Source organism: Lithobates pipiens, unplaced genomic scaffold (assembly GCF_037356315.1).
Source record: "Lithobates pipiens isolate NorthernLeopardFrog02 unplaced genomic scaffold, aLitPip1_a1.2 Scaffold_8, whole genome shotgun sequence".
NCBI classification, from domain to species: Eukaryota; Metazoa; Chordata; class Amphibia; order Anura; family Ranidae; genus Lithobates; species Lithobates pipiens.
In genome coordinates, this window is record NW_027507903.1 from 13,643,385 (window position 1) to 13,671,305 (window position 27,921).

Below are 27,921 nucleotides of genomic sequence, written 5' to 3' on the forward strand. Positions count from 1 at the left end.
CATTTCTAATAAAAAAAAAAAAAAATGCAAACACAGTATTAGGACAGAAGTCATTTTATAAATAACATACTCACCGAACAAATCTCTGTAAAAGATACTTACAGTTCTAAAAGAGAGAGTACATAAATAATCTATGTTAAAGTTAAAAGCTGTAAGACAAGTCAGGCATTGCGTGAGATCTCCAGCAATGCCCGACTTGTCTTACGGCTTTTAACTTTAACATAGATTATTTATGTACTCTCTCTTTTTGAACTGTAAGTATCTTCTACAGAAATTTGTTCAATGAGCATGTTATTTACAAAGAAAGCTCCATTTGTATTGGAAAAAAAAAAAAAGTAAATTTTGTTTGGGAACAACGTTGCACGACCGCGCAATTTTCAGATAAAGCGACGCAGTGCCGAATCACAAAAAGTGCTTTGGTCAGGAAGGGGGTAAATTCTTCCAGGGCTGAAGTGGTTAAAAAAAACAAAACAAAACAAAAAAAACAAAAAAAAAACAAATACAAAGCTCCCCCCCCCCCCCCCCCCCAAGGAGATATGGTGGTCTTGCATTCATATAAATATAGGCCTGAGAAGATACATGGATGGAAACTAGTTCTATTAAAATAGCAACTCTAAACACTGAACAAGCAAGGCTAAAAATAACCACCTGTCTTATAGGATACATGTATATTCACTACTATCAGAGAATAAAAAAAATAAAAAATAAAAAAATAAAAAAAACGCAAGTAATTTAATGCATAAGGTCTGGTAAATAATTAACACAGATTAACCACTTGCCTACCAGGCACTATCACCCCCTTCTTGCCCAGGCCAAATTTTCAGCCTTCAGCACTGTCGCACTTTGACTGGCAAGTGCGCGGTCATGTAACACTGTACCCATGACATTTTTATCTTTTTTTTTTTTTTTTTTTTAAAGACAAATAGAGCTTTCTTTTGGTGGTATTCAATTACCACTGTGGCTTTTATTATTTTTTGCTAAACAAAAGAGACCAAGGATTGTGGGGGGGGGGGGGGGGAAGAGTTTTAAGTTTGTTTGTTATATAATTTTGTAAAAAAAAGTAATTTTTCTCCTGCACTGATGAGTGCCCCGATTATTAGTGATGTCCCCTGTGTGGATTGCCGCTTATTGGCCAATAACTGGCAAATCCTGTTTACATTGATCAGTTGTGATAGCACACAGCTGGTCACATGGTGAAGAGCTGCTGGGATTGGCTCTTTACCCCCGATCAGAATCACCACTGATGTGCGCTGTGTAGGCGCCCCTCCTGAAAATGTGCGACCGCGCTGTAGTGAAGAATTTACAGTGGAATTATAGGCAAAACGTTTCCATTTTGGATAGCGCAAGGAAGGGTTACAACCACCATCAGGGCTTTTTTTTGCCATGTATGTCCCATTGTGGAGATTTCCCTTTGCTTTCTGTCCCATAGCCAAAACCGGAGGGGAGATTAGGGAATTACAGATGGTCCCAAGCAAGCTCTATGATCCTCGATAGCCCGGGTACGACGCTATGACGTCACGTCCGGGCCGCACAAGTAAGCAAAGTCGAGAACTCGGATAGAAAAGCAGATCGTCAATTTTTTTTGATCGAATGCTTTTCAGACTGGAGGAAAGACGTGGGGTCTTATAGACCCCACAACTCTCAATAAATAGGACCTGTCACGCACCATTCCTATTACAAGGGAGGTTTACATTCCTTGTAATAGGAATAAAAGCGATCAAAAAAAAATTGTTAAAAAAAATAAATAAATTAAAGTGCCCCTGTGAGCTCACACACAGAAGCAAAATGTATATGCAAGTCACGCCCATACGTAAAGGACATCTAAACCACACGTGAGGCATCACCACGAACGTTGGAGAGCAATAATTCTAGCACTAGACCCACTCTAACTCTAAACCAGTAACCTGTAAAAAATTTTGCCTATGGAGATTAAGTACTGAAATTTGGTGCAATAACACGAGTGCGCGCAATGCAATGCGGGTCGCCACCAGTGCATGCCCCCTCAAACCTTAAAACGGTCAGATCACGTACCAAGCATGTGATCTGGCACACAGAGCGGCCACCCTGCAGTAGTAACTCTACGGTGGGTGGTCGCCAAGCAGATAAATATATTTAAAAAAAATAAAAAAAAAGGGGTCAGTGCTGCCACAACATAATTGTATTTAAAATAGTAAAAGATTTTAGGTTAAGACCAAACCTTCTCATTCTTCCTCCTGCTGATTATCCTGTCCAGGCCATTAAAGGCTCCAGAAGATACAAAGAGAATGTTTGTTGTGTCCACTTGGACGGTTTCACCTCGCAGCTTCCTTGAATTTTTTTCTGGGACGTTAACAATAGTCCCTTCCAACAGTTTCAGCAAGCCCTGCAAGAAAACAGAGGCAACATTTCAAAATCCCATACACTTCATTTTCTATGGCAATATATTTGCCAGATATCGAGATGTTCATTCTTCCACATGCACTACACAGGAAACAGTTGCAGAGTCCTACCTGTTGCACTCCTTCCCCCCCCACATCTCTCAGCTGGTGAATGCCGGGAACACTACCAATTTTGTCAACTTCATCTAAAAAGACAATACCTGGGGGACAAAAAAAAATATGTAGAATTGAATACAGAATATTTATCCTGTAAAACATTTTTCGTTTTGGAGAATATATTATATACACACACACACAAATTTGCAACGCACAGATGTGAACCAAAACCATGGAATACTATGCTTTTTATCTGACCTGCCAATCTGTGTGTTCCTGAAAGCATCAAAGCCACTGTAAATTCACATCTGTGTGAACCCAGGCTTAAAAAGGTTTAGCGCCGACCAGCACAGGGTGTACCAAGATGGCCACCTTCCCACGGCTGGAGTCCAGCTTCTTTTAAAACTTAACATTCAAAACAGCATCACAGATGTTCGTATACTATATTTCCACTCAGTTTATTGCCAAAGTGACTGGCTCAAGATGTAGCTGGGTGTAACATGTCCGCTGCCACCTTCTGACTACAGGTGTTGTGTCACATGAGCAAATCTGCTACGCACGCACAGTAAGAATTCGGCTGATGGAACGTTACTTCATCTGACGGGTTGCCTATTCTGATGCAACACAGAGCACATGCGCCCTTGACGCCACCGGCTGAATGCACTCTGAATAAAGTGCAAGTTTAGGAGATATTACAGGCTTACTTGTAGATTAAAAAAAAAAAAAAAAAAAAAAAAAAATGGAGAAATGGGTTTACTACTACTTCAAGCAGGTAATGGGCATCTGTACAGCTTTGATCAAAGTAGGGGTGCAACGGATTGTCACCGATCCGTGATCCGAACGGGTCACCCCACTCGGATCGGCACATGCCTCGATTGGCGGAGCGCTCCGCGATCTTGGCCTTAGGAAAGGCTGTCGCTTCGGCCTAGCTCCGAAGCGGCGGCCATCTTTCTACACCCAGGCTGTTTACACTGTGACTTGTACACAAACCGGCTCCATGTCATGACGCTGGTTCCTCTCTCCCCCCTCTCTGTACTAATCTGTACAGTGGAGGGGAGAGATCCAGAGATGGAAGCAGCCATCCCTCCATACCCTGCAGTATCCTGCCTGCCGATACCCTGCCGTACCCAGCCACACTCAGCCAATATTACAGTGGGGGAGATTGTGGATATTACAGTGGGACTATATGGTGGTGGAATTCTCACAGGTTTTTGCAAATTAAATTATTATTTGCTGATCCGAAAAATGATCCGATCCATGACTCGGATCCAAGGACCAATCTGATCCGTGATTTTTTTTGATCCGTTGCACCCCTAGATCAAAGCTAAAATAAAGCCCTTGCTATAGGAGGTAGGCTATTTAAACACCACCTGAAGCCTGGCAGAAAAAAATTCCCAGGAGGTGGCCACATCCCATCCTGTTCCTAAGATGGACCCAGTTGATGTGAACCTCTTCACATGCACTCGACCGCCGGTGGACGGATAGGTGAAGGATTGGGAGGAGTGGGGGGGGGGGGGGAGAAATAGTTGTGTGTTGTATTGCTGATCTCCCGCATGATTGGGGGGGGTTGGAGCCACAGCTTAACGGACCAAAGTTGGGCACCAACCACCACTGGGTTTGATAGCTCAATATCTGCCAGCAGTAACAGCTGTGGGTGTCCTGGCAACATCCTAGCAACAGATAGCATGTAGCAAAGATCAGGCCGGGCCAGCCCCCCCACGGCGCTCCATCCAGGAAAAGACAGCCTGCGGATCGTCAAAGAAGGGTGCTTTGCCTTCGCTGGTCACACGGAGACGGGCCGGAAAGAGCATTGCATATGGCAGGTGGAGCACGCGGAGCTGGTGCTTCGCCTCAATAAACTTAGCCCTCTTTTTCTGCACCTCCGCGGAGAAATCCGGGTACACCGCCACGGTCCCGTTGTCGATCGGTATGTTGCCCCGCTCCCGGGTAAGCCGAAGGATAGTGTCACGGTCGCGGTAATTAAGAAACTTGGCGATGAGGGTCCGAGGCGGGGCCCCCGCCGGAGGCGGCTTGGCAGCAAGACGATGAGCGCGCTCCACCACAAATGAGGAGGAGAACGCCTCACGACCATAAGTCCGAATTAGGAGATTCTCAAGATAAGTGGGGGGATCAGCACCCTCACATCTCTCAGGCAGACCCACAAAACGAAGATTGCACCTCCGGAGACGGTTCTCCATATCGTCCTGTTTGGAGAGGATATTGTTCAGCTGGTACTGTAGTTGCTCAGTGGTGACCTGGAGAGGATGCAGGCCATCTTCCACCTGGCCGACCCGCCGCTCAGTCTCTGACACCCGCTCCCGGAGTTTGTGCATGTCCTGTCTAATTAAGGATATGTCGACCTTCACTTCTTCAATCCTGGAGGTGAGGGTCGATTGACAGAGGGCGATAGCCTCTAGCACGCGGGCGGTATCGCTTGCAGGATGGTCGTCTGCCTCAGGGCACGGGCCGGCGCCATCTTCCTCGGGAGGGCCGCGCTCGTCGCGGCGGTATTTATCCAGCTTAGCAGCGGCACCTGAGCGCTTAGAGGGTGACATAGTGGATGGCAGGGTTGCCCCGGGCCGATGTGACATCCAAAACTGGCAAAAAGGTTCTCAGGATCGGAGAAAAGGATAGGCCTCGAGCGGAGCTCCTACACAACGCGTCCTACTCCATGTAGCACCAGACCACGCCCCCAACATCCTAGCAACAGGGCAGAAAGGGATGATGCCATCTCTGGGAGTTTTTCAGCTGAGCCATGTAATATTATTGCATTATAAATAAAAGCAGGGGAGCACATAACCAATATTAGAGCCCTATGACCAGGTTCCAATCTATAGCTACCTAAAAATGTTCAGATCAATGGTAAAACAAAATAAATAAAAAGAAAACAAAAAACATACAGACCTTGCTGAGCTTTCTCCACATTGTAATTGGCATCCTGCAATAGTTTGGCAACCACAGACTCTATATCCTCTCCTACATATCCAGCTTGTGTCAGAGTGGTACAGTCACATATAGCAAAGGGGACGTCCAAGCATTTTGCTAGAGTTTGTGCAAGAAGAGTTTTACCTGCGGAGAAAGAAAAACATGGACAGGAATTTTTTTTTTTTTTTAATACATACATACACTTCTTGTTCATGATATTTTTGTTTTGTTTCTACAATATGCTTAAAATGTAATTTTAGGGGATAAAATCAGGTTGCAGGATTAGGCAGGTGCCTATCCACACATTTCCTGTTTAATCAGAAAAAGCAGGCTTGCTTCTGCCAATTAGACTTTTTTTTATATATACAGTTGTGCTCATAAGTTCACATACCCCGGTTTAGGATTTCTTGGACATTTTTCAGAGAATATGAATGATAACACAAACTTTTCACACATGATTGATAATAAACGGCTTCAGCCAAACACTAACAAACTGTGTTTACTCTTTAAATCGTAATGGCAACAGAAACTACCCAAAAGACCCTGATCAAAAGTTTACATACCCTGATTTTGGCCTGATAACACACACACACACACACACACAAGTTGACTCAAGGGGGTTTGAATGGCTATTAAAGGAAACCATCTTCACCTGGGAGAGATAAGTGCCACTGTACTGACACTGGCAGGGAAGGGGTTAACTTCAGGGTCAAAGGGTTAAATGTGCTCCTAGGGAGTGCTTTCTAAGTGGGGGGGTAGATCTGTTACTGCTTAGCAGGAACACAAGATCTCCATCTTCCCCTCACAGAACGGCGGTCTGCCTTGTGTACATGGGCAGACTGCGATCCTGCCTCTGAAGTGGGTAAATAAAAAAATTTTTTTTTTAAATTGTATTTCAGGTAAAAATGGAAGTTGTAACGGCACTTCTATGTTTAGAAATACTTCAATTCATTTGAAAACTGCTGTAGTTTCAACACTAATCAGGAGCTTCCTTACCAGAGCCTGTGGGGCCCAGAAGCAGGATGTTGCTTTTCTCCAGCTTGATGTCGTCATGATTGGAGTCCAGCACGTCGCCTCCCCTCCTCTCCTGTGGCATTTGCTGGTTCACTTGTTGCTGCATGGAGGCTCCCAGAGCATTGCCATGTGGGCTGATGCCAGCAATTTGCAGTAGTTCTGATGGAATAAAAAAAAGAGTGGAAGAGGGAATGCGTTTTAAAAATAAAACCCCACAATGTAAAAATCATGGTACATAATATGCTAGTACAATTTTCAAGGCAACGTCTAAAAAATAAAGTACATTTTCCAAATGATGGAGCAGTAAGTCACCAGCTTAACCTACCTCCTGGTGAGACCCTCCCTTTTATTTTTACATACTGTGAAGAATCCAACAGCAAAATGGCGCCGAACCCCCCCCAAAGCCCCTTTCACACCGATGCAGTTTTCAGGCATACCTGATGCACCTGAAAAGCGCCTCTCATGCCTTCCCAGTGTGAAAGCCAGAGTACTTTCATACTGGGGCGGTGCGCTTGCGGGACGGGAAATAAATAAATAAAAAAGTCCTGCAAGCAGGTTTTTTGGGGGCAGTGTTGGAGCGATGTATACAGTGCTCCCACACCTCCCCTGCCCACTGGAATGAACAGGCATCACTTAAGAGTAAGGTTCATAAAGACATGGATGAGCGAGTTTGGAGTGGAGGAACTTGAGTGGCCTGCACAGAGTCCTGACCTCAACCCGATAGAACACCTTTGGGATGAATTTGGACGGAGACTGTGAGCCAGGCCTTCTCGTGCACCATCAGTGCCTGACCTCACAAATGTGCTTCTGGAAGAATGGTCAAACATTCCCATAGACACACTCCTAAACCTTGTGGACGGCCTTCCCAGAAGAGTTGAAGCTGAAAAGGGTGGGCCAACTCAATATTTGGACCAAGACTGGGATGCCATTAAAGTTCATGTGCATGTAAAGGCAGGTGTCCCAATACTTTTGGTAATATAGTGTATGTGTTACAGGGCCACCGATGAGGTTTAAGCGCTGAGAGCGCGCTCACAAAACAAAGATCCAGCTGTCAAAGACAGTTCTCTGTGCGGATTAAAAAAGATCATTAGCCAGCGGGGCTAGATGCCAACCATGTGACCAATGTGACAGAGGTCATATGATCGGTGATCCTTCCCAACCCCCAAACATTCAGAACGGTGTAAAAAAGGTATGCTGTGGGAAGGCTAAAAACACAAAGATAGCAATTCTCCCCTCCCCCCCTCCCAAAATTTGACGACAAAAGTGGAAATACTGTATAGAGTGAGAACAGAACCAGGGACCCAAGATGAGAAACAGACAAAGTGGTCCAATCTGTGGACTTTATTTTTAAAGCAGAGCTGGGGGGGGGGGGGGTTGCCGTGTAGTGCAGGGGCCCTGCACTACACGGGTTAACTGCTCACTTCTCTAGAGGGTGAGTAGAGCGGCGATATACCTGCCTAATCTATAAAGGATACTAGTGCGCACAACCAAATAACTAACTCCTACCTAAAAAGCCAATAATAGAAAAAGATTTAAAGGGAAGATGCCAGCATACAAAAAAAAATAAAAATAAAAAAGTTCTCTGCACAGTTTGAAAGTGAATTCATAAATGTGGCGCGACCTTACTTCCTATAATTCATCATTAAAAATGTAACTTCTAAATTCTTAAAAATACCATCAATTATCACATAAAATAGTTAATAGAGTGCAAACTATTGTAAATGTGCAAACGCATTTCAAAATATTGTGCAAAATCAGCTAAAACAAAGTGCAAATCCACAAATTAAAGTGCAAAACATTTATCACAATGATGTGCAAAACAGCTGAATAAAGTGCAATATGCTGGTGAATGATTTCCAAAGTGCATCCGCGTGTCACACTAATTAAATGATACAATCGTGTGACCAATGAATAAAATTCCTTAACAAGTCCCAAAATAATATTCTTCATGGAAAAAGTTCAAATTGATCATGCAAGAAACAAGTGCAAATCCACCAATGCTCAGTGTTCAATGTGCTCCGTGGTGCGCCCCTTGTTTCCGCCCCCCCCCCAGCCTCTCACCTCAAATAGCGGCCACTACAGGCCATATGACACTGTATGTAATCTGGCTGTTGATTTCTCCTTCACTCCTCGCAGGTTCAGCCCGTCATATATTAACATATGCCATCGATATTCAAACCCAAGTTAAATAGTAAGGGAGAGAGGAAAAGAGGCTCCAATGTATAGAATAGATAAAAACTAATTTTATTAAATCCACATCAATACTAAGCCCCTGTACACACGGTCGGAGATTTCCACAACCAAATCCGTCGGATCTTGTCCGAAACTGTTGCATACACACAGTCGGACAAAGTTGGCGAAAAATCCGATCTTTCAGAACGCGATGACGTTCTTTCGTCACGATGGGACCACATACAGGCTAGTAGCCAATAGCTTTGATGTAGGAATTTGATCTGAGCATGCGTGGCACTTGGTCCGATCAAAATTCTCTACACATGATCGGAGTATGTCCGATCGGCCCAGTTGGTCGGGAAATATTTCCAACATGTTGGAAAATTGGGTCCGACGGAATCAGTCCGATGCATACCACACACAGTCGGATTATCTGACACAGTCCGATGGGACACATTCCGACGGATTCTCCGACCGTGTGTACAAGGGCTTACAGTTATGCAGAGTTTCTAGCCCTTGTAAACAAAGGGTACTTTTGGGTTTCGGCCGCGACCGGAAGTGGCGACAATGACACCTGGCTCCTTCCTGACGCGTCGCATCACCGTTCACGTGACTTTTTCAAAAGCCTTTGAAAAAAGTCACGTGAACGGTCTCTCCCTTACTATTTAACATTGGTTTGAATATCGATGGCATATGTTAATATATGACGGGCTGAACCTGCGAGGAGTGGAGGAGAAATCAACAGCCAGATTACATACAGTGTCATATGGCCTGTAGTGGCCGCTATTTGAGGTGAGAGGCTGGGGGGAAACAAGGGGCGCACCCCGAAGCACATTGAACACTGAGCATCGGTGGATTTGCACTTGTTTCTTGCATGATCAATTTGAACTTTTTCCATGAAGATTATTATTTTGGGACTTGAATTTTATTCATTGGTCACACGATTGTATCATTTAATTAGTTTGGAAATCATTCTCCAGCATATTGCACTTTATTCAGCTGTTTTACACATCATTGCGATACATGTTTTGCACTTTGTTTTAGCTGATTTTGCGCATTATTTTGCACATTTACGATATCATCAATAATAGAGTGCAAGCTAACTATTTTATGTGATAATTGATGGTATTAATTTTTAAGAATTTCGAAGTTACATATTTAATGATTATAGGAAGTAAGGTAGAGCCACATACCATTTATGAAATAGCTGCCTAATCTGCCAATCCCCCCAGTGCAAGACTGTTTCATTTGGCTCAGCTCCCCCCCCCCCCCCCCCCCCAAATTTAGTGCGGTGGACTGTTCCTGATGTCATCACGTCCATAGACTGGCACTTGATGTGAGGAAGGCAGGAACACTCCACCACTGGGAGGTCAGCAGAAGCGCTGCGTTCACCCATAGATGGGGGGGGGGGGGGGGGGAAACGAGCAGTTGTCCTGGCACAGCCCCACTGCATGGGACAAACCTTTGTCTCCGGAGTTCTGCTTTAAGACAAGCCTCCTTTTCAAAAGTTTGTCATACAGCCATTATAAAATGCTACACAACACAAGCTGTTAACCAAATCCTGAATTAATGAAAATTAAAAAAAATTATTAGATATATATCTCTTTTATAAATAGATATATTTGTTTTTTTTTTATATTTTTTATATATTTTTAACAAAGCTTATTTTATTTTTTAAAAAGAATATATCATATCATGTTAAAAATATGATTTTTGTACTCACCGTAAAATACTTTCCTAAATGGGTTTGTTAGCCTGCCATTATGAGAACTAGGCAAAATTTTAACAATACACAGAATTGTCAGTACCGCCCCAGGGGGCGGAACCTGTGCCAACAACCCTCCCTGCTGCCCCAGCAGACTCAGTACGTCAACAAGCAGTATAACGTTGGAAAAAAAAAAAAAAAAAAAAAAAAAAAAAAAAAGAGGGGCGGGTGCTGTGTCGGTCGCTAATTTACAGAGAAAAGGATTTTACGGTGAGTACATAAATCCTATTTTCTTTTATATTCACCGACCGACACAGCTCCACTCTAAATAAATGGGACGTCCCCAAGCAGTGGCAAACGAGGGGAGGGAAAAAACAGCATTAAAACTTCATCCACCATGGCAAGTGGGAACTAGTGAAACTAAACCCACAAAAAACCAACAGTGTACAGAAAAACACACCACCATATAACTGGGTATTCTTAACAGGAGAGATCCCCAACCCCGAAAACTTTATGCTGAAGTAATGCAACAGTGAATTAACAAACAGTACTGCGCTGTTATCGAAAAACCAGGAAAAAAACTCAATTGCAACTACACGGCCACCTGCAAAACTTTGTGGCCAAAACAGGCATCAGCCGATGCACTGACGTCTACCTAGGAGAACTTGGTAAACGTATGGATAGACGACCAGGTCGTCGCCTTACACACCTGAGCGACAGACGCTTTGTGTCGGAAGGCCCAAGATGTTCCGATTGCCCTTGTGGAGTGACCGGAAAGGGGGGCACCTGCCCCTTCAAGGTGTAGGCTTGTACTACAATCTGTCTGATCCACCTAGAAATGGTGGCCGACGAGACAGCCATTCCCTTCTTTGGACCAGCCACCGAAACAAACAGCGAGTCTGACTTTCGAAAGGGAGCTGTGGCAGACAAACACTTTTAGAGCCCTAACCACGTCCAGAGCGTGAAGGGCCACCTCTTTGGGGTGCTTCGGCTTAGCACACAATGATGGTAATACAATGTCCTCGTTGATATGAAAAGCTGAGCCCACCTTCTGTAGAAAGGACGGTTGCGGATGCAACACCACCTTATCCCTGTGGATGACCAGATAAGGCGACTTGCAGGACAAGGCTGCCAATTCCGAAACCCTCCTGGCCGATGTGATGGCCACTAGAAAGACCACTTTCTGTAAAAGGGTCAACAGGGGAATCTCCCTGATGTTTTCAAACGGCGGCTTCTGAATTGTCGACAACACCAGGTTCAGATCCCACGGAGGAACTGTGGACGCACCGGAGGGACTACATGTCGTACCCACTGAACAAAGTTAGTCACTAATGAATGAGACGCCAGGGGTCGCTGGAAAAAGACTGAGATTGGCCCCTTAATGGTGCTCAACGCCAACTTCTGGTGCACACCTTGCTGGAGAAACAGCAGGATCCTGGATATAGAGAAGGAGTGTGGATGCCACCCTTTCTCCTCACACATGGAGATATAGGGCTTCCAGGTACGATGGTATATCTTCCTTGAAGAAGATTTCCATGCCCTCAACATAGTTGGAATCTCCTAGTCCGACAGACCCCAGTTCCTCAGCACCTGGCTCTCAACAGCCATGCCGTTAAAGCCAGCGATGGTAAAGCAGGGTGAAAGATTGGACCTTGGAATAGGAGGTCCTCTCGCAGCGGCAGCCGCCAGGGAGCGTCTGCCAGCAAACGCACCAGGTCTGCGTACCAGGGCCGCTGAGGCCAATCTGGGGCCACCAGGATTACCTCGGCTTCCACTCTGCGCAGCAGGCGTGGCAACAGTTTTAGCGGAGGAAAGGCATAGATCAGCTGGTACTGATCCCATGGAGCCACCAGCGCGTCTGCCCACGGATCTCTTGTCCTAGACACAAATCTCGGCACCTTCCGGTTGAGGCGGGAGGCCAATAGATCCACATCTGGTGTGCCCCATTTCAGGCACAAGTGCCTGAATATCTCCGGATGCAATGCCCATTCTCCTGGGTCCAGCATCTGTCAACTCAGATAGTCCGCCTGCCAATTTTTCACCCCCCGGGATGTAAAGGGCCAGAATGTGTCGCTCTGCCCACCAAAGTATGTGAGCGACCTCCAGAGCAGCGGCTGAACTTCTTGTTCCCCCTTGGTGATTTATGTACACCACAGCCGTGGCATTGTCTGACTGTATCCTGGTCGGACTGCCTTGAAGACAAGTCGACCATGTGTGAGAGCACAGCCTGATTGCTCTCAATTCGAGTAGATTGATCGGCAACTTAGATTCATCCGTCGACCAGAGGCCCTGAGCCGACTGAATCCCCATCACTCCACCCCAGCCTGACTGGCGTCCGTAGTGATCACTGTCCATTTCAGAGGAAGGATTTTCCGGACTGAATCACCGGGGACCTCAACCACCAGATCAGAGAGTCCCTCACTGGCTGGCTCACCTGGATCTATCGATCCAGGGACAACGGAGATTTGTCCCATTTTGTCAAAATCTCCTTCTGCAGGACTCTGGTGTGCAACTGGGCATAAGGTACAGCCTCGAAGGGGGCTACCATGAGCCCCAGCACTCGCATGCAAAAGCGGAGCGATGACCACTTGCGGTTCATCAGTAGTTTGACCACAGATCTGAGAGTCTGCAATTTGTCTGAGGGGAGAAAGACCCTCGCTTCCCTGGAGTCCAATAGTAAACCCAGGTACTCCAGACACTGGGTCAGTACAACCACCGACTTCTTTAGGTTCAACAGCCACCCAAATTCTCGCAGAGTCTGCATGGTGATCGTCACATCCTCCTCCAATTCTGAGGCGGAAGATGCTCTCAGGAGGAGATAGTCTAGGTAACCCACGATCGCGATCCCGCATTGTCGCAGCAATGCCAATACTGGAGCCGGTACTTTGGTAAAGACTCGGGGGGCTGATGCCAGGCCAAAAAGGGAAGAGCCACAAATTGGTAGTGGGCTTTCCCGACTGCCAAACGCAGAAATTTTTGATGCCGAAGGCATATGGGTATGTGCAGGTATGCATCCTGGATGTCCAAAGACGCCAGGGATTCCCCTTGATGGAGTGCAGCGACTACTGAGCGAACAGATTCCATTCTGAACCTCTGCACTTTTACAAAGTGATTGAGGGCTTTTAAGTCCAAGTTTGGACGCACCCCTTCCTTCTTGGGAACCACAAACAGATTTGAGTAGAAACCCTGGAAGCGTTCGGAATCCAGAACTGGTACAATCACCCCCTGTACCAGCAAGTCCCTCATTGCCCCTAACAGGGCCTCCCGGCGAACCGGGGACGCAGGTATGCTGGAGGGGAAGAATCTGTTCAGCGGCCAAGAGAGAAACCATCTTGTAGCCTGTGGAAATCAGGTCACAGACCCATTGGTCGGATAACCGGGAGGTCCACCGGGCTGCAAACTCCCGAAGGCGACCCCCCCACCCGATATGCGTTCCCAGCGCCAGACTCACCACCCTGGGGCATTCTGTGATGGTCACTAGCCGTGCCTGTAGTCCCCAGGTGGTTACCCAAGTGCAGAGTGAGGAAACTGCCGGCAGCCGCTGTAGAAAATAGAGGTGAAACGATCTGCAGAGCTTGCACCAGCGTTCAGGAAATGGCCATCCAGAGTCCTGTATACACAGTGGACACAGGAAACAGCATGTGAGAGCACATAAAATGCTGTCACAAGAGAACTGCGGTGAAAAGAGCGCTCAGGCTTCAAAAAAAAAAAAAAAAAAAAATGTCCGCCAATGAAACTAATAGGAAAATCTCCTAGAAAAATGGCCGTGGCTCACAAGGGGAACCTTTGCCCACAGTCAAAATGGCCGCCGGACAGCGCCATACGGTGACAGGAAAAATAATCAAACAGCGCTGCCTTAAACCAGCAAGAATACCCCCCCAGACACCTTTTGGGACCCCCCACACAGGGACCAGGACCATCGCTAGCCGCATAGACCCGAGGAGGGAAGAGCCGTACTTACCAGTCGTGAAGAGCTGGGAGACATTCCATCACAGACCCACTCCTGCGCAGTTAAAGGGTGGCTGCTGGCCTCGGTATACTGTGATACAGACAGTAGCCCGGTCACATGTATACCCTGGAGTAGGGATGCACCGAAATTTCGGCCGCCGAAAAACATATCGGCCGAAAATGGTGTTTTTGGCAAATTGCCGAAAGGAAAATCTTGCCAATAATGGGGCCAAAAATGGGGCCAAAAATGGGGGTGGGGCCTGTGCGGGGCTCCGCCCCCTGGCGCCGCCCATTGCACAGGTGTTTTCCTGGCTCGTCCCCAGTCCTCTGTCCTGCCTCCTCCATCCTCCCTTCCTCCCGCCCGACAGTGCGGTGATCTCCGTGTGTCACGGAGCTGTGCATTGAATTGCCTGGGCGGCTGCAGTAACAATGCCCCGCCTCCTGTGACAGACGGTACACTGATCCAATGGCGGGACATTGAATCAGCGTGACGTGATTACAGGAGGCGGAACATTGTTACTGCAGCCGCCCGGGCAATTCAATGCACAGCTCCGTGACACACGGAGATCACCGCTTTGATCCGGGCATGGGTAAGGCTGCATTTAGACACTGGCAAGCTACATGAGGGGGAAAGAGTGTGCCCAGGGCAAGCATTGCAGGGCTTTGTCCGCAGCTAAATCAAGTTTTTTGTGCCCACAGTGCTGCTGCATCCAAAAGTCATTTGTTTGCCTCTGAAACTATCTACCTCTGGCCACTTGTGTGAATGTAGCCATGCTATATAAACCAGGTCACAGGACAAAAGCTGTACTCCCTTTATTGGCCATATAAAAAAAAAAAAATAATAATAATCTTGATTTTGACCCAGCTAGGTTTTTTTCGCCATGTGATAGAGTGGGGAAGGGTTAAGTTATTGCTAGTAGAGGTAACGATATGAGCATTCCCAATAGAAGTCTATTGGAACGGAACCAGGTAGCTTGCTTGGGGCCAGTTCACACCAGATGCAGTTCCGTGTGCTTTTTTTGCACAAAATACATGCAGTGTTTTCCATGTATTCCAATGGCTCTAGTCCACACCATGCAGTCAGTTTCCGCACCGGAAACTGACTGCATGGTGTGAACTAAAGCCATTGGAATACATGGAAAACACTGTGCATGTATTTTCATCAGGCAGGCTGCATCTGAGGGGAACTGGTGAGGCTGCTTTGATGTCCTGTACCATGCCTGCAGTCTCTGACCATCTCCTGTACCATGCCTGCAGTCTCTGACCATCTCCTGTACCATGCCCGCAGTCTCTGACCATCTCCTGTACCATGCCCCCAGTCTCTGACCATCTCCTGTAATATGTCCCCAGTCTCTGACCATCTGCTGTATGAAAATATTTTTTTAAAACAGTCATTTTCGGTATCGGTGCTGTTTCGGTATCGGTTTTCGGCCTAGTGTATTTTTCATTTTCGGTATCGGTTTCGGCACCAAAAAACCCATTCGGTGCACCCCTACCCTGGAGCATTGAAGCTCACCGACCACCTCTGGAGCTGAGGTATGTTGTGGCCTTCCAAGCCTTAGCTGCGATCTGCACATGCTCGATAGCCGGACTGGGGGGACTACAAGGATAACTCAACCAGCCCGTCACCCAGCCGGCAGTTGATGAAAGATCCTGGGATCTTCTATCTTGTGCAAAAGCATCAATCCTACATCAAAAAAAGTGGACCAAAGGGCCCACAGGGTTCCTAGGTCATTCTCCTTCACTAGGCAAAATAAAACTGGGTCTGCTGGGGCAGCAGGGAGGGTTGTTAGCACAGGGTCCGCCCCCTGGGGCGGGACTGAAAGTTCTGTGTATTGTGTTACAATTTTGCCTAGTTCTCCTAATGGCAGGCTAACAAACCCATTTAGTTACAGAGAGGAGCTGTGTCGGTCGGTGACTAAGAGAAAGATGCAAGATGCAGGCTGTGCAATGTTTAAGGAGCTTTCAGACATGCGGTTAGTGGTACATGGCATCTATTGCAAGCACTTTGCATATACTGCATAAGCATACAAGGCACACAAAAGGACTTATTGCCTACTCATTTTCAACAACCTGGATTAAACAGGAACACCACGTTAATAAATCTATAGTCAATCATAACCTCTTGTTTCCTCAACACTGCCTTCATGTTCTATAATCTGCAGATATAAAAATCAGACTGCACCCGGAAAGCGGTGATGATAATGTAGAATTAGGAGGTGACCACACCACTTGAGCAAACAGTTTGCAGAAGGGCATGGAACAATAGGGATCAGAGCTGTGATATTGTACTATGGGAGGAAATAACTTACTTGTGAATCTGTACTCATCTTCCCGTCTTCTGATCTCTATCTCTACAGAAAGGGGATTGAAACAGCGACAGGAAGAAATCGTAAACAACCTGCGAAGATATGTCAAACCCCCCAATCTGTAGGGTACAGCCACCCTTTTCTAGGCAAGAATATAGAATCTGGTTCTATGGAACACCAAACAAAAAATGATTTTGTTGTGCGCAGCAACATTCAATCCCCAGCTGGGTCTTTAAGTTGGGAGACCACATGGTTTTCATGGCGGCACAAATGAGTGGAAAGGTCACAAAAGCAACATCAGTCAACCCAAAATGGCACCCCGTTCTAGGTGGTATAGTGCTTTAAAACCCATCACCAGGAAAAAGAAAATTGCAGTGGGGCTGCCCATGCATAGCATTGCTTGTCAAGTTTGGGGGGGGGGGGGGGGGGGAGATGGCCAGCACTCACCTATTCTGACGGTGGACCACCCCTTAGCAGCCTCAAGTCCAATGCACGGCTAAGGAGCTCAGCAATGGACTTGATCTTGGAGGACCTGGGACTGCTGGAGTATAACAGAAAATAGGCTGCAGTGACCGGTCTAAGGCTGGATTCACACCTAAGCATTTTTGGTGCTTCATGCATTTTTCAGATTTGCACTACAGCCCATTTAAAAAGGTTTCCTATGGAACACGGTTTGTAGTGTAAATCTGCAAAATGCAAAAAGCACTAAATGCCATAGGTGTGAATCCAGCCTCATAGCCTGTGGGAAGAGGATCTGACAAATAAAAATGATTTCATGGCTCCCTAGACCTAAAATGAGCATTTAACCCTTTGCGATGCAGGGACAGCTCCACTGCAAGGGAGCACGTTAGCTTTGCCTGGAGTTCAGCTTTAAAAAGAAACCTGTAGCAAGGATGCAGGCTGCCATTGCCATCCCATTGCTATATAAAATACTAACCCCCGGCTGTCATGCTGATCCAATGGCTTCAGTACTAAGGCAACAACCCAATACAAGTATGCAGAGTTCACACCTTCTTGCTGACATGCATGCTTTTTCCAGGTCAGACGCTCACTGTATTTAAAGTGAAACTTTAGTCAGAAAATTAAGTCTTGCTAGAAGACTTAAGGCCCCTTTTTGCAGGTATAGCTATATAAACCATTAAAATCTCATCCAGCTCTGCTGCTCTATATTCCCAGCACTGTGCCTAAAAATGTAAAGGCCAATTTGCTGATAGTCTAAAGATTTACTGCTCTTGGCTCCAGGAAAATGGCAGCCTCTAGCAAGAACATTGCTGGAGGCAATTTACAGCACACACCAATTTTGGTATTAATTTGCAATGTATGTTTCTTGCTAAAGAATATTTTTTTTTATCAAGTTGTTATGGGTAAAAGTTCAAGACAGCCAAGTGACTACCATTTCATAAAGGATGTCAGCAATGAGCCTCCTCTGACCACAGGTATCTTTTCAAAATGTATTCTTAAAGTAACGTCTAAAAAGCAACACACACAATTAAAAAAATATATATTATATATATATATATATATATACACACACACACACACACACACACAATAATATATATATACACACACAATAATATATATATATATACACACACACACACACACACACAATAATATATATATATATATATATATATATATATATATATATATATATATATATACACACACACACACACACAATAATATATATATATATATATATATATATATATATATATATACACACACACACATACACACAATAATATATATATATATATATATATATACACACACACATACATACACACAATAATATATATATATATACATACACACACACACACACACACACATATACATACATATATATATACATACATACATATATATATACATACACATATATATATATATATATATATATATATATATATATATATATATATATATATATATATGGTTTTGGATAGAACGCAGCATGATTAGAACCCCCATCCGTTTTCATTGCTGTCTGTGCCCCGGTTAAGGAGATTCACCCTCTATTTGTCCTGTTTACAATGACTGAAAGTATACATCAAAAATGTACTGTTTTTGTTAGTTGTCCCCAGAAAAGTATTATTGGGTAAAATTTTCCAGTGGGGGCACTAGTCCTGGTGACCTGGGCATTCCAAGGGATTCCCTTAACCACTTGATCTCTGGAAAGTTTGACCCCCCCCCACCCCCTTAGTCATGAAAGCATTTTATTTTTTTTGGCGATATGGCACAGAGTTATTTTAACGGATTCCAATTGCGAGTTCAGACGCTGAACCCAAATAAAATGTATGTCACTTTTTCACACAAATAGGAACACTATATATATATATATATATATAACACACACACACACACTTTTTATTTATACATCTCCTCCTTTTTATTTTTTTTCCTGTTGTCAGAAGAGAGCCCTGTGTTTGTTAATCTACACAGGGCTATCTTTGGTAATTACCGGAGCCGATTGTTGGGTGCCACGACCAAACAGCAGCTAGCTGGTTGGTTGCAGCACAGCCGGGGCACTCCCTAGCGCGGCACACAAATCATGTACAGGTATGTGATCCTGCACAGGAGAGCTGCCTTGCCACAGTATAAGTATTGTATATGGTTGGCAAGCAGTCAACAAGTATTTTCTTCACTTCCCGTTTGGCTATGGGACAGGAAGTAAAAGGTAAATCTCTGAAATGAGACACACACGGCGAAATAAAAAATAAATAAATAGAACAGAAAGAGGGAGTAGTCGCGCGCCCCCCCCCCCCCATGTGAATAACTGGTGTGGGGTTACCGTAAAACATAGTATTGGCCTTGAATTTGACGTTTGAACAGAGTTTGAGCAATCCAAATCTACATGATACAAATTAATCAGAGTGGAGAGCCTGTAGGCATGGCACTGAGAATAGACAGGTAAAAAAAAAAAAAAAAAACACACCATCTACAAGAGTGCCCGGCTCATTTTAAGTTTGTGCAGGAAATACTCAGTGTGAAAAACATTTTTTATTTATTTTTTTACATAAAAACATCCTTAGTAGCTGAATTTCCAAGTGGTCTGCACCTAGCAAAGCCAAGCTGTGCCAGCAGAGCGGAAGGGTCACACAGGGCAAACATGCAGAAGAGCAGAGTCAGAGGTTAATGAATATCCAAAGCTGGGACACAGAACACAACGTGTACAGTATAAACAGGTCAATGTGCTGGATGAGAAGGGAAAATGAAGCAAGACAAAAGCAAAAAGCAATGGAAGAGTTTCATGGAATATGTGCAAATGACAATTATATAAAATAAAGACCAAAAACCATACAGATAATCGTTCATAATGCTACACACTAAACAAGATAACGTTAAATACAGCATAAAGTACTTTGTACAGGTATGAGATGAAAGTTGGCCATTGAACAGAAGTCAGTTATGCTTATGCAAGATCAGGTCAAAGCCTTTAAAAAAAAAAAAAAAAAAAGTTTCCAACCCACAATATCTTTTTCTAATAGAGGCAACAATCAAAGTGGTTGTAAATTCAGGTTTTTTATCTTAATGCACTAAGATGAAAAGCCTTCTGTGTGCAGCAGCCCACCTAATATTTACCTGGGGTCCCTATAGAACAGGGATATGCAATTAGTGGACCTCCAGCTGTTGCAGAACTACAAGTCCCAGGAGGCATAGAAAGATTCTGACAGCCACAAGCATGAAACCCAGAGGCAGAGGCATGATGGGACTAATGCAACAGCTGGAGGTACGCTAATTGCATATCCTCGATCTAGAGCAGGGATATGCAATTAGCGGACCTCCAGCTGTGGCAAAAGTCCCATCATGCCTCTGCCTCTGGGTGTCATGCTTGCGGTTGTCACAGTCTTGCTATGCCTCAAGGGACGTAGTTATGCAACATCTGGATGTCCGTTAAATGCATATCCCTGCTCTAGATCCATCGACGTTGCAGGAGTGACTCGGCTGCCCGGGATTCCCCTCATTGGCCGAGACAGCAGCCATTGGCTCCCTCTGCTGTCAGTCAGCCAATGAGGAGAGAAAGAGGGTGTGGCTGGGCCACGGCTCGCTCTGAATGAACACAGGGAGCTGTGGCTCGGGTGCCCCCATAGCAAGCTGCTTGCGGTTGGGGCACTCAACGGAGGGAGGGAGGGGAGAGGAGGAGGATCTAGGCTGCTCTGGAAAAAATCAACTGCACAGAAGTGGCAAGTAGAACATTTTTGTTTTTTTGTTAAAAAAATAACAAACAAAAAAGTTAAAACCTGCTCGAACACAACTTAGGCTGGCCCCCCCTTGCAGGTATAGCTATTAAAAACCATTTAAAAGCAGTTCCTATACTGCTGTTTAAAATCCAGTAATACACTCACCCCGCTCTGCATGTACTCAGTTGCTTTTTGGCACAGTGCCGAAAATGTACAGGCCGATCTGCTAAAAGCCTAAAGAATAACCCCTAGGCCCCTTTTGTGAAAAAAATGAATAAATAACCCCTAGGCGCGACAGCATGCAAATATGAGGCCTCTTGGCGGATGGGCCTTAGCACTGAGTGGCCGTATATTTGGGTACCATATTACAAATATAGCGGTGCCGACAGACAGCATGCGCGCTCCCAGCAGTTACTGGCCAACATAAAGCTCCCGACTGCTTCTTGAGATCGGGAGCTTTCTGATCCTGTGACAGCCAATCACGGCAGGTTTGTAAACCCCGCCCCACATGCCGGCATATGAAACCCCTTAAAGGTGACCGGAGGCTCTGGTACCAAAAGGGGTCAAATGCTGTTCGGGGGCTCTGGGCTTCAGCAAAATGGCAGCCTCCAGCAAGAACATGAACAATGCAGGAGACAATTTACAGCACACATTAATTTTGGTAGCATAATGAATGTGGAATGTATATTCCTTGCCAAACAGTTTGTATCAAGTTAAAATTCCACATTAATGAGTAAGCAATAAATATTGCTAAGGGTCTTTTCACACTGCTCTGTTGGAGAGAACAAAAACAAAAAAGTGGTAAAAACACATGCGTTTTTGGTGCACTCATTGCCATGCACCTGTGAAATATTGACATGTGACTCAAAGTGCACCAAAACTTTCAAAGGGAGGTGCGTTTTTGCAACGGTGCAGTGTGCAGGACTTTAATGCACTGTACCCGCAGCGCAGTGGTGTGAAGAGTTCCATGGGTTTTAAAGGGAAACCTTTTTATTGCATTTTTCTTGCTCTTTTAGCAGGGTAAACGCACAGCGAAACAGTGTGAAAGGGCCCTAAGATTGAACACAGACTTGTTTATAAAAAAGGGACTGCACTAAATCAGTGGTTCAATCAAAGGACCATATTTATCAGGAAGGAAGCCTGAAAAAAAACAAAAAGTATATGTTGCGTGGAATAAAATCTCTGGTGAGGGTAAGATTTAAAATGATCACTTCTACAATTGACTAGTCAGTAAAGGGGAAGGTGATCACATACCCCCCCCAATCCCAGAAGTACTGGACATTTGAGAGCTTTACTAGTTGAGAAGAAAGAGGAGAGAGAGCACTGCCAAGTTGTCAGTGGTTGGAGTGCCCCAACAAGAGAACATGCCACTTTACTACTACTCTAGCCTTATCCTTCCACGCTACCCTTGCACCATCTAGTGACACTCTTGTTTACTGAACACAGGAGGCCAGCAGCTTGGCACAGACACCATTCAAAAAATGCTTCGAATGAATCCAAAGTTATTGGATGAGGCAGTTACATAACACACCCCCCCCAGCCAATTAGGGAGTGCTTTGCATTCAGAGAATGTAAAACATTCTCTGAATGGTGACAGTGCATAGAGGTCGAACTCCTGTATTCATTGTGCATCAAAGCAACTACTCAGCAAGGGACCAGGAAGCAAGTGGAGATCACTGGAAGGGTGGCACATACTCCAGTCATTTTCATCTTCCAGGGGCATCAGCCAGGTGTGGTATATACTTAGTTACATTGGTCCAAGCAGAGGGATCATAAAAGATCACAAAAATAAAAATATTGTGATTTCACCCACCTCTTGGTGTTAAGGAAGACTGTTTCTCCACCTCTGCATGTTGTCTGACGTTAACTGGGATGTTGTTGTATATCCGCTTGTAATGATTGTACACTGCTACAGCAAGGACCTTCTTTGCAAACGCTTGACCCACTACATACTTGTCAAGGTAGTTATAAATCTGTAAGAGAAATGCTGTAGTCAGAGAAACAGTAGAGTATTGACCATCACATGCTGTACATTAATCCATTAGAACCACCACTTAAGCATGAGTCGGTCACAAATCTGCTTGCTAGTAAAGCTCCTTTAAGCGGCTCTATACTCAAAACAAAAATTATATGAAAAAAATAAAAATAAATTGACAAAAAAGGGAAATAGAAGAAAATAGTCCAATTTGTTATAGTACAATGAAAAATAGCAGGAGATTTAACATACATAATTTAAAAAGGAAACTCTCCCTATACACAAGGACGGTTCTTGTAAATACATGTCCACAGCGTGTGATCTAATGCTGGGGTTGGCAACCAGTTGGTTGCGGGTAGATCGTACATCTTCCTTGTCAACCCCTGAACCTGCCCAGGAGCTGGGACAGTATTGACTGGAAATCGATCCCTGTATCTTGCTCCTGCAATATCTGAAAGCCCACCCTCCCTCCGCATTTTCTCTCCCTCACACATTTAGCAGCTGCAGGAGGAAAATACACGGGATCAGTTCCAGCAAATGACACCCCAGCTCCCGGAAGTGGTTCAGCTTCCTTCTGCCACCCGGGCCTCTGTTCTCTCCTGGTTAGTTTCCCTCTCCTCACAGCCTTGCCAGCTTTTTTTTCCCCCTCTCCTGTGGTGATCATTTCAGGATGGAGAGCGGGAAGGGGCAGGGTTCAATATTTACCACCCCCTTCCTTTTCTAAATGAACACAGTAAATGATTGGTCCCGATCACTGTGCTTCAGTTTGGGATTCAACAGGGAGACCGTGTAGAGCTCTTCCTGTTCAGCTAAGGCTACAGAGATGAAGATCTATGACAAATAAAAATTATAATATATACACACATACACTATATAACTATATCCACATACACACACACACACACATATACATATATAATACTCAATAACACACTTAGTTTGAGTAGAGCGTTGCATGACCGCATAATTGCCAGTGGTTTAGTCTCCAACAGTCTCAGATAATATGACTAAACTACATTGTGCTCCTGTACCTACTACACTTGTTGAAAAATTGTATTATGGGGGGGGGGGGGGGGACCCCCACACCCCACTCTATGAAACTAAAATTGCACTACTTTTTCTTAACCACTTCAGCCCCAGAAAGGATTTACTCCCTTCCTGACCAGAGCTTTTTTGCGATTTGGCACTGCGTCGCTTTGACAGTCATGCAACGTGGCTCCCAATCAAAATTGGCATCCTTTTTTCCCCCACAAATAGAGATTTTGGTGGTATTTGATCACCTCTGCGGTTTTTATTTTTTGCACTATAAAAAGAAGAAGAGCGACAATTTTGAACGAAAAATGCATTCTTTTTTATTTTGCTATACTAAATATCCCCCCAAAAATATATTTAAAAAAAAATTTTCCTCAGTTTAGGCCGATACATATTCTTCTACATTTTTATTTATTTTTTTTACCAAAAATATCATGTAAGTGTTTATTGGTTTGTGAAAAAGTTATAGCGTCTACAAATAGGGGATAGTTTTATGGCCTTAATCTTTTTTTTTTTTTTTTTTTTATTAGTAATGGCAGCAATCAGCGATTTTTATTGTGACTGCAACATTCTGACAGACAATTTTGACACATTTTTGGGACCATTGGCATTAACACATCAATGCTATAAAATTGCATTGATTACTGTAAAAATGTCACTGACCGTGAAGGGGTTAACCACTAGGTGGCAGTGTAGGGGTTAAGTGTTCCTAGGGGCATGGCTGTGTGTGACACCACACTGATCACTGCTCCCCATGACAGGGAGCAGACGATCAGTGTCCTGTCACTAGGCAGAACGGGGAGATGCCGTTTACATCAGCATCTCCCCGGTCTTCAGCTCCGTGACACGATCGCGGGTATCCCATCAGCGATAGAGTCCACGGGACCCGCAACCACGGAGCTCTCGGCAGGCGCGAGTGCACAGCGGGAAATACTAAGTAACATACGGGTACGTTACTTTGCCCAGCCGTGCCATTCTGCTGATGTATATGTGCAGGAGCCGGTCAGGAACCGGTTAATAAGGTTGATGAAAGTTGAAAAATTTTGCAACCTCTTGCCCAAATATCAGGCTGCCATTTCTAAGCCAAAGCATGGCAATACTATGTATTAAAGTGATTGTTATTTTAATAGTAAAAGAAAACATGACTTTACAAACATGTTATTTTATATCTGCACTGTGTAATGGTTTTGCACAGAGCAGCCCTGATCCTCCTCTTCTCGGGTCCCCGGCTGGAGCTCCTGGCCCCTCCCTCCTGTAGACCTAAGCCACAGCAGGCAGTTTGCTATGTGGGCACCAAAGCCAAGCATCAGCTCTGTGTAACCATTCAGACAGGGAGCCGAGGTTCAGCCCCGCCCCCTCTCCTGATAGGCGGAGTTTGACAGCAGCGGGAGCCAGTGGCACCGCTACTGTGTCTCAGCCAATCAGGAGGAGAGAGTCACGGACTGCAGAGGCACTTTGACATCGCTGGATAGAGAGGGAGCTCAGGTAAATATTAGGGGGGCTGCGGCACAAAGAAGGCTTTTTATCTGAACGCATAGAATGCAACCCCTTTAACCGGTTCCCGACCAGCGCACGCCGATGTAGGTCGGCAGAATGGCACGGGCAGGCAAATGGGTGTACCTGTACGTCCCTTTAAATTTGCCGCCCTGACATCACGAGCGTGCCGGCGCGCTCGCGTGCTGGTCGGGACCCCCGTGAGTGTGGTCACGGGTCCCGCGGACTCGATCGCCGCGGGCATACCCACGATCGTCTCACGGGGCGGCGTAGTGGAGAGATGCCATTGTAAACAGCATCTCCCCATTCTGCCTAGCAACTAGTGACGCTAATCTCTGCTCCATATGATTGGAGCAGAGATCAGTGTTCACTAAATGAAAGCCCAGCCCCCAACAGTTAGTAACACACCCCTAGGAACACTTAACCCCTACACTGCCACCCACTGGTTAACCCTTTCACTGCCAGTGTCATTTACACAGGAATCAGTGCATTTGTATAGCAGTGATTGCTGTATAAAGGACAATGGTCCCAAAAATGTCCGATGTGTCCGCCATAATGTCGCAGTCACAAAAAAACAAAACAACATCGCTGATCGCTGCCATTACTAGTAAAAAAAAAATATTAATAAAAACTGCCATAAAACTATCCCCTATTTTGTAAACGCTATAACTTTTGCGCAAATCAATCGCTTATTGCGATTATTTTTTACCAAAAATATGTAGAAGAATACGTATTGGCCTAAACTGAGGGAAATAAATGTTTTTTTATATAATTTTGGGGGATATTATAACAAAAAGTAAAAAATAATGCTTTTTTTCTAAATTGTCGCTGTATTTTTGTTTATAGTGCAAAAAATAAAAACCGCAGGGGTGATCAAATACCAAAGAAAGCTCTATTTGTGGGGGAAAAAAAAAGTACGTCAATTTTGTTTGGGAGCCACATCGCATGACCGCACAATTGTCAGTTAAAGCGACGCAGTGCCGAATCGCAAAAAGTGGTCTGGTCTTTGGCCAGCAAAAGGGTCCGGGGCTGAAGTGGCTAAAGAGCTTGATGTGGTAAATGCTGGACTTCCACAGTAAGAAACAAAAAAAGCTGAATTATACAAACTGGAGCAGAGGTTAGAACTGTTGTATAGCCAGTGTGGGAAAGTGACATCTGCCTGTGAGTAGTGAACAGCTAAATCACTACAGAGTATTTCTGCAGTAGGCATATATTTAAAAACAAAACAAACACACACACACACACACACACACACACACGAGACAAAACCTCCTAATCTTAAAATATACACATTAGAACCTACAATTCAGTGTTCCAGGCAACCTCACCCCACACGATCCTGCGCATCGTGGCCACCCTGTAGCAGTAAAACTGCTATAGTGGGTTGGCAAGTGATTAATAGAGTCAAGGGAACTCTCGTGGTCAGTCCTTAAAAAGGAATACTAAAGTCTTTTTTTTTTTTTTTTTACGAAAAAAAACAAACAAAAAAAAAAATACATAAAAACCCTGCTCTGTGCAGTTTGCTTTGCACAGAACAGCCTGGATCCTCTTCTCGGGTCCCTTTTTGACGCTCTTGGGCCCTCCTTCCTGTTGAGTGCCCCCAAAGCAAGCAGCTTGCTATGGGGGAGCCAGAGCTGAGGATCTCTGTGTCCAATCAGACATGGAGCTGCAGCCCGGCCTCGCCCCCTTTCTCTCATCGGCTGACGGAAGCCAATGAGGAGCAGAGTCGCTGACAGGAGAGACTCTCGTGGAACATAGCTGGATCTAGATGGACCTCAGGTAAGTATGAGGGGGGCTGCTGCATACAGAAGGCCTTTTTTTATCTTAATGCATTAAAAAAAAAAAAAAGCCACCTTCTGCGATTTTAAGGGTGCCAACACTGTCTCCCACCCCTCATTCATATAAGCCTTTCTATAGCTACCATGGAGACTGCTACTACCTCCACCTATCTCTATAGGAGAAACTAAGGAGATTTATCCTCACTGCTATTTGGTCCGACTCTGGCAGAGGTTCTAATTCTTCCCCACTATACTACAAAATAAAAGCAACTAAAAAAAAAAAAAAAAAATACATCTCTAGGCGAGTTAGTGCTATGTCAACAGCCACCGATTCGCTACGTCCCTATTAGATGCTGACACTTTCTTACTGGTTTGCGTATCAGCCTATTCTTACTGTACAAAGTTTGTTGTTGGACTTGCTCTGCCCTGTCTGATGTACTCAATAAAAAAACTTAAAAAAAAAAAAAAAATGGAAAAAATAAATAAATAAACCCACACAACAACCCTCGATCAGCTAGGAAAAAAAAAATCTATCAAAATAAATACAAAATAAAATTTAAGAGAGAGTGTTCAGAGAGCAAAGAGTCAGTGGTGTTTCAACACATGGGCTGCCGGAAAAGTAAGTTTAGTGGCCCGTTCTACTGCCCAACCCTCCACCCCCCCTCCCCACATGTGAGATCCTGTGGTGACAGGCAATACCGGCTGAAGACCATCATACCTTTTTAGGCGGTGGAGGTGGCTTCTGTTGAAATGCCAGTTTCACAGCTTCAGCAGCAGTTTCTGGCTCTCGGTTTATAGATTTCTTTGAATCTGCCTCAGACAACACAACGAAAAAATGGTGGCACTTCTCACATTTCACAAAACGGGTAGAGGCTGTAATGAGAGGAGTCACAGAATCGGAC

At 44.9% G+C, this 27,921-nt stretch overlaps 1 protein-coding gene across 2 annotated transcripts in view; it reads right to left on the reverse strand.

Annotated features, from left to right (window-relative positions):
• Positions 1 to 27,921, reverse strand: part of LOC143962926 (ATP-dependent clpX-like chaperone, mitochondrial) — an 83,968-nt gene that overhangs the window by 22,700 nt on the left and 33,347 nt on the right. The window contains exons 4-10 of one of the 2 annotated variants that reach the window (XM_077472427.1): positions 27,738 to 27,892; positions 22,554 to 22,713; positions 16,551 to 16,592; positions 6,396 to 6,572; positions 5,379 to 5,543; positions 2,490 to 2,578; positions 2,198 to 2,362 (exon numbers count right to left, since the gene is read on the reverse strand). In XM_077472427.1, the coding sequence (XP_077328553.1) occupies positions 2,198 to 2,362; positions 2,490 to 2,578; positions 5,379 to 5,543; positions 6,396 to 6,572; positions 16,551 to 16,592; positions 22,554 to 22,713; positions 27,738 to 27,892 (953 nt within the window). The remainder of the gene's footprint in view (positions 1 to 2,197; positions 2,363 to 2,489; positions 2,579 to 5,378; positions 5,544 to 6,395; positions 6,573 to 16,550; positions 16,593 to 22,553; positions 22,714 to 27,737; positions 27,893 to 27,921) is intronic. The other variant, XM_077472426.1, reaches the window with a different exon arrangement.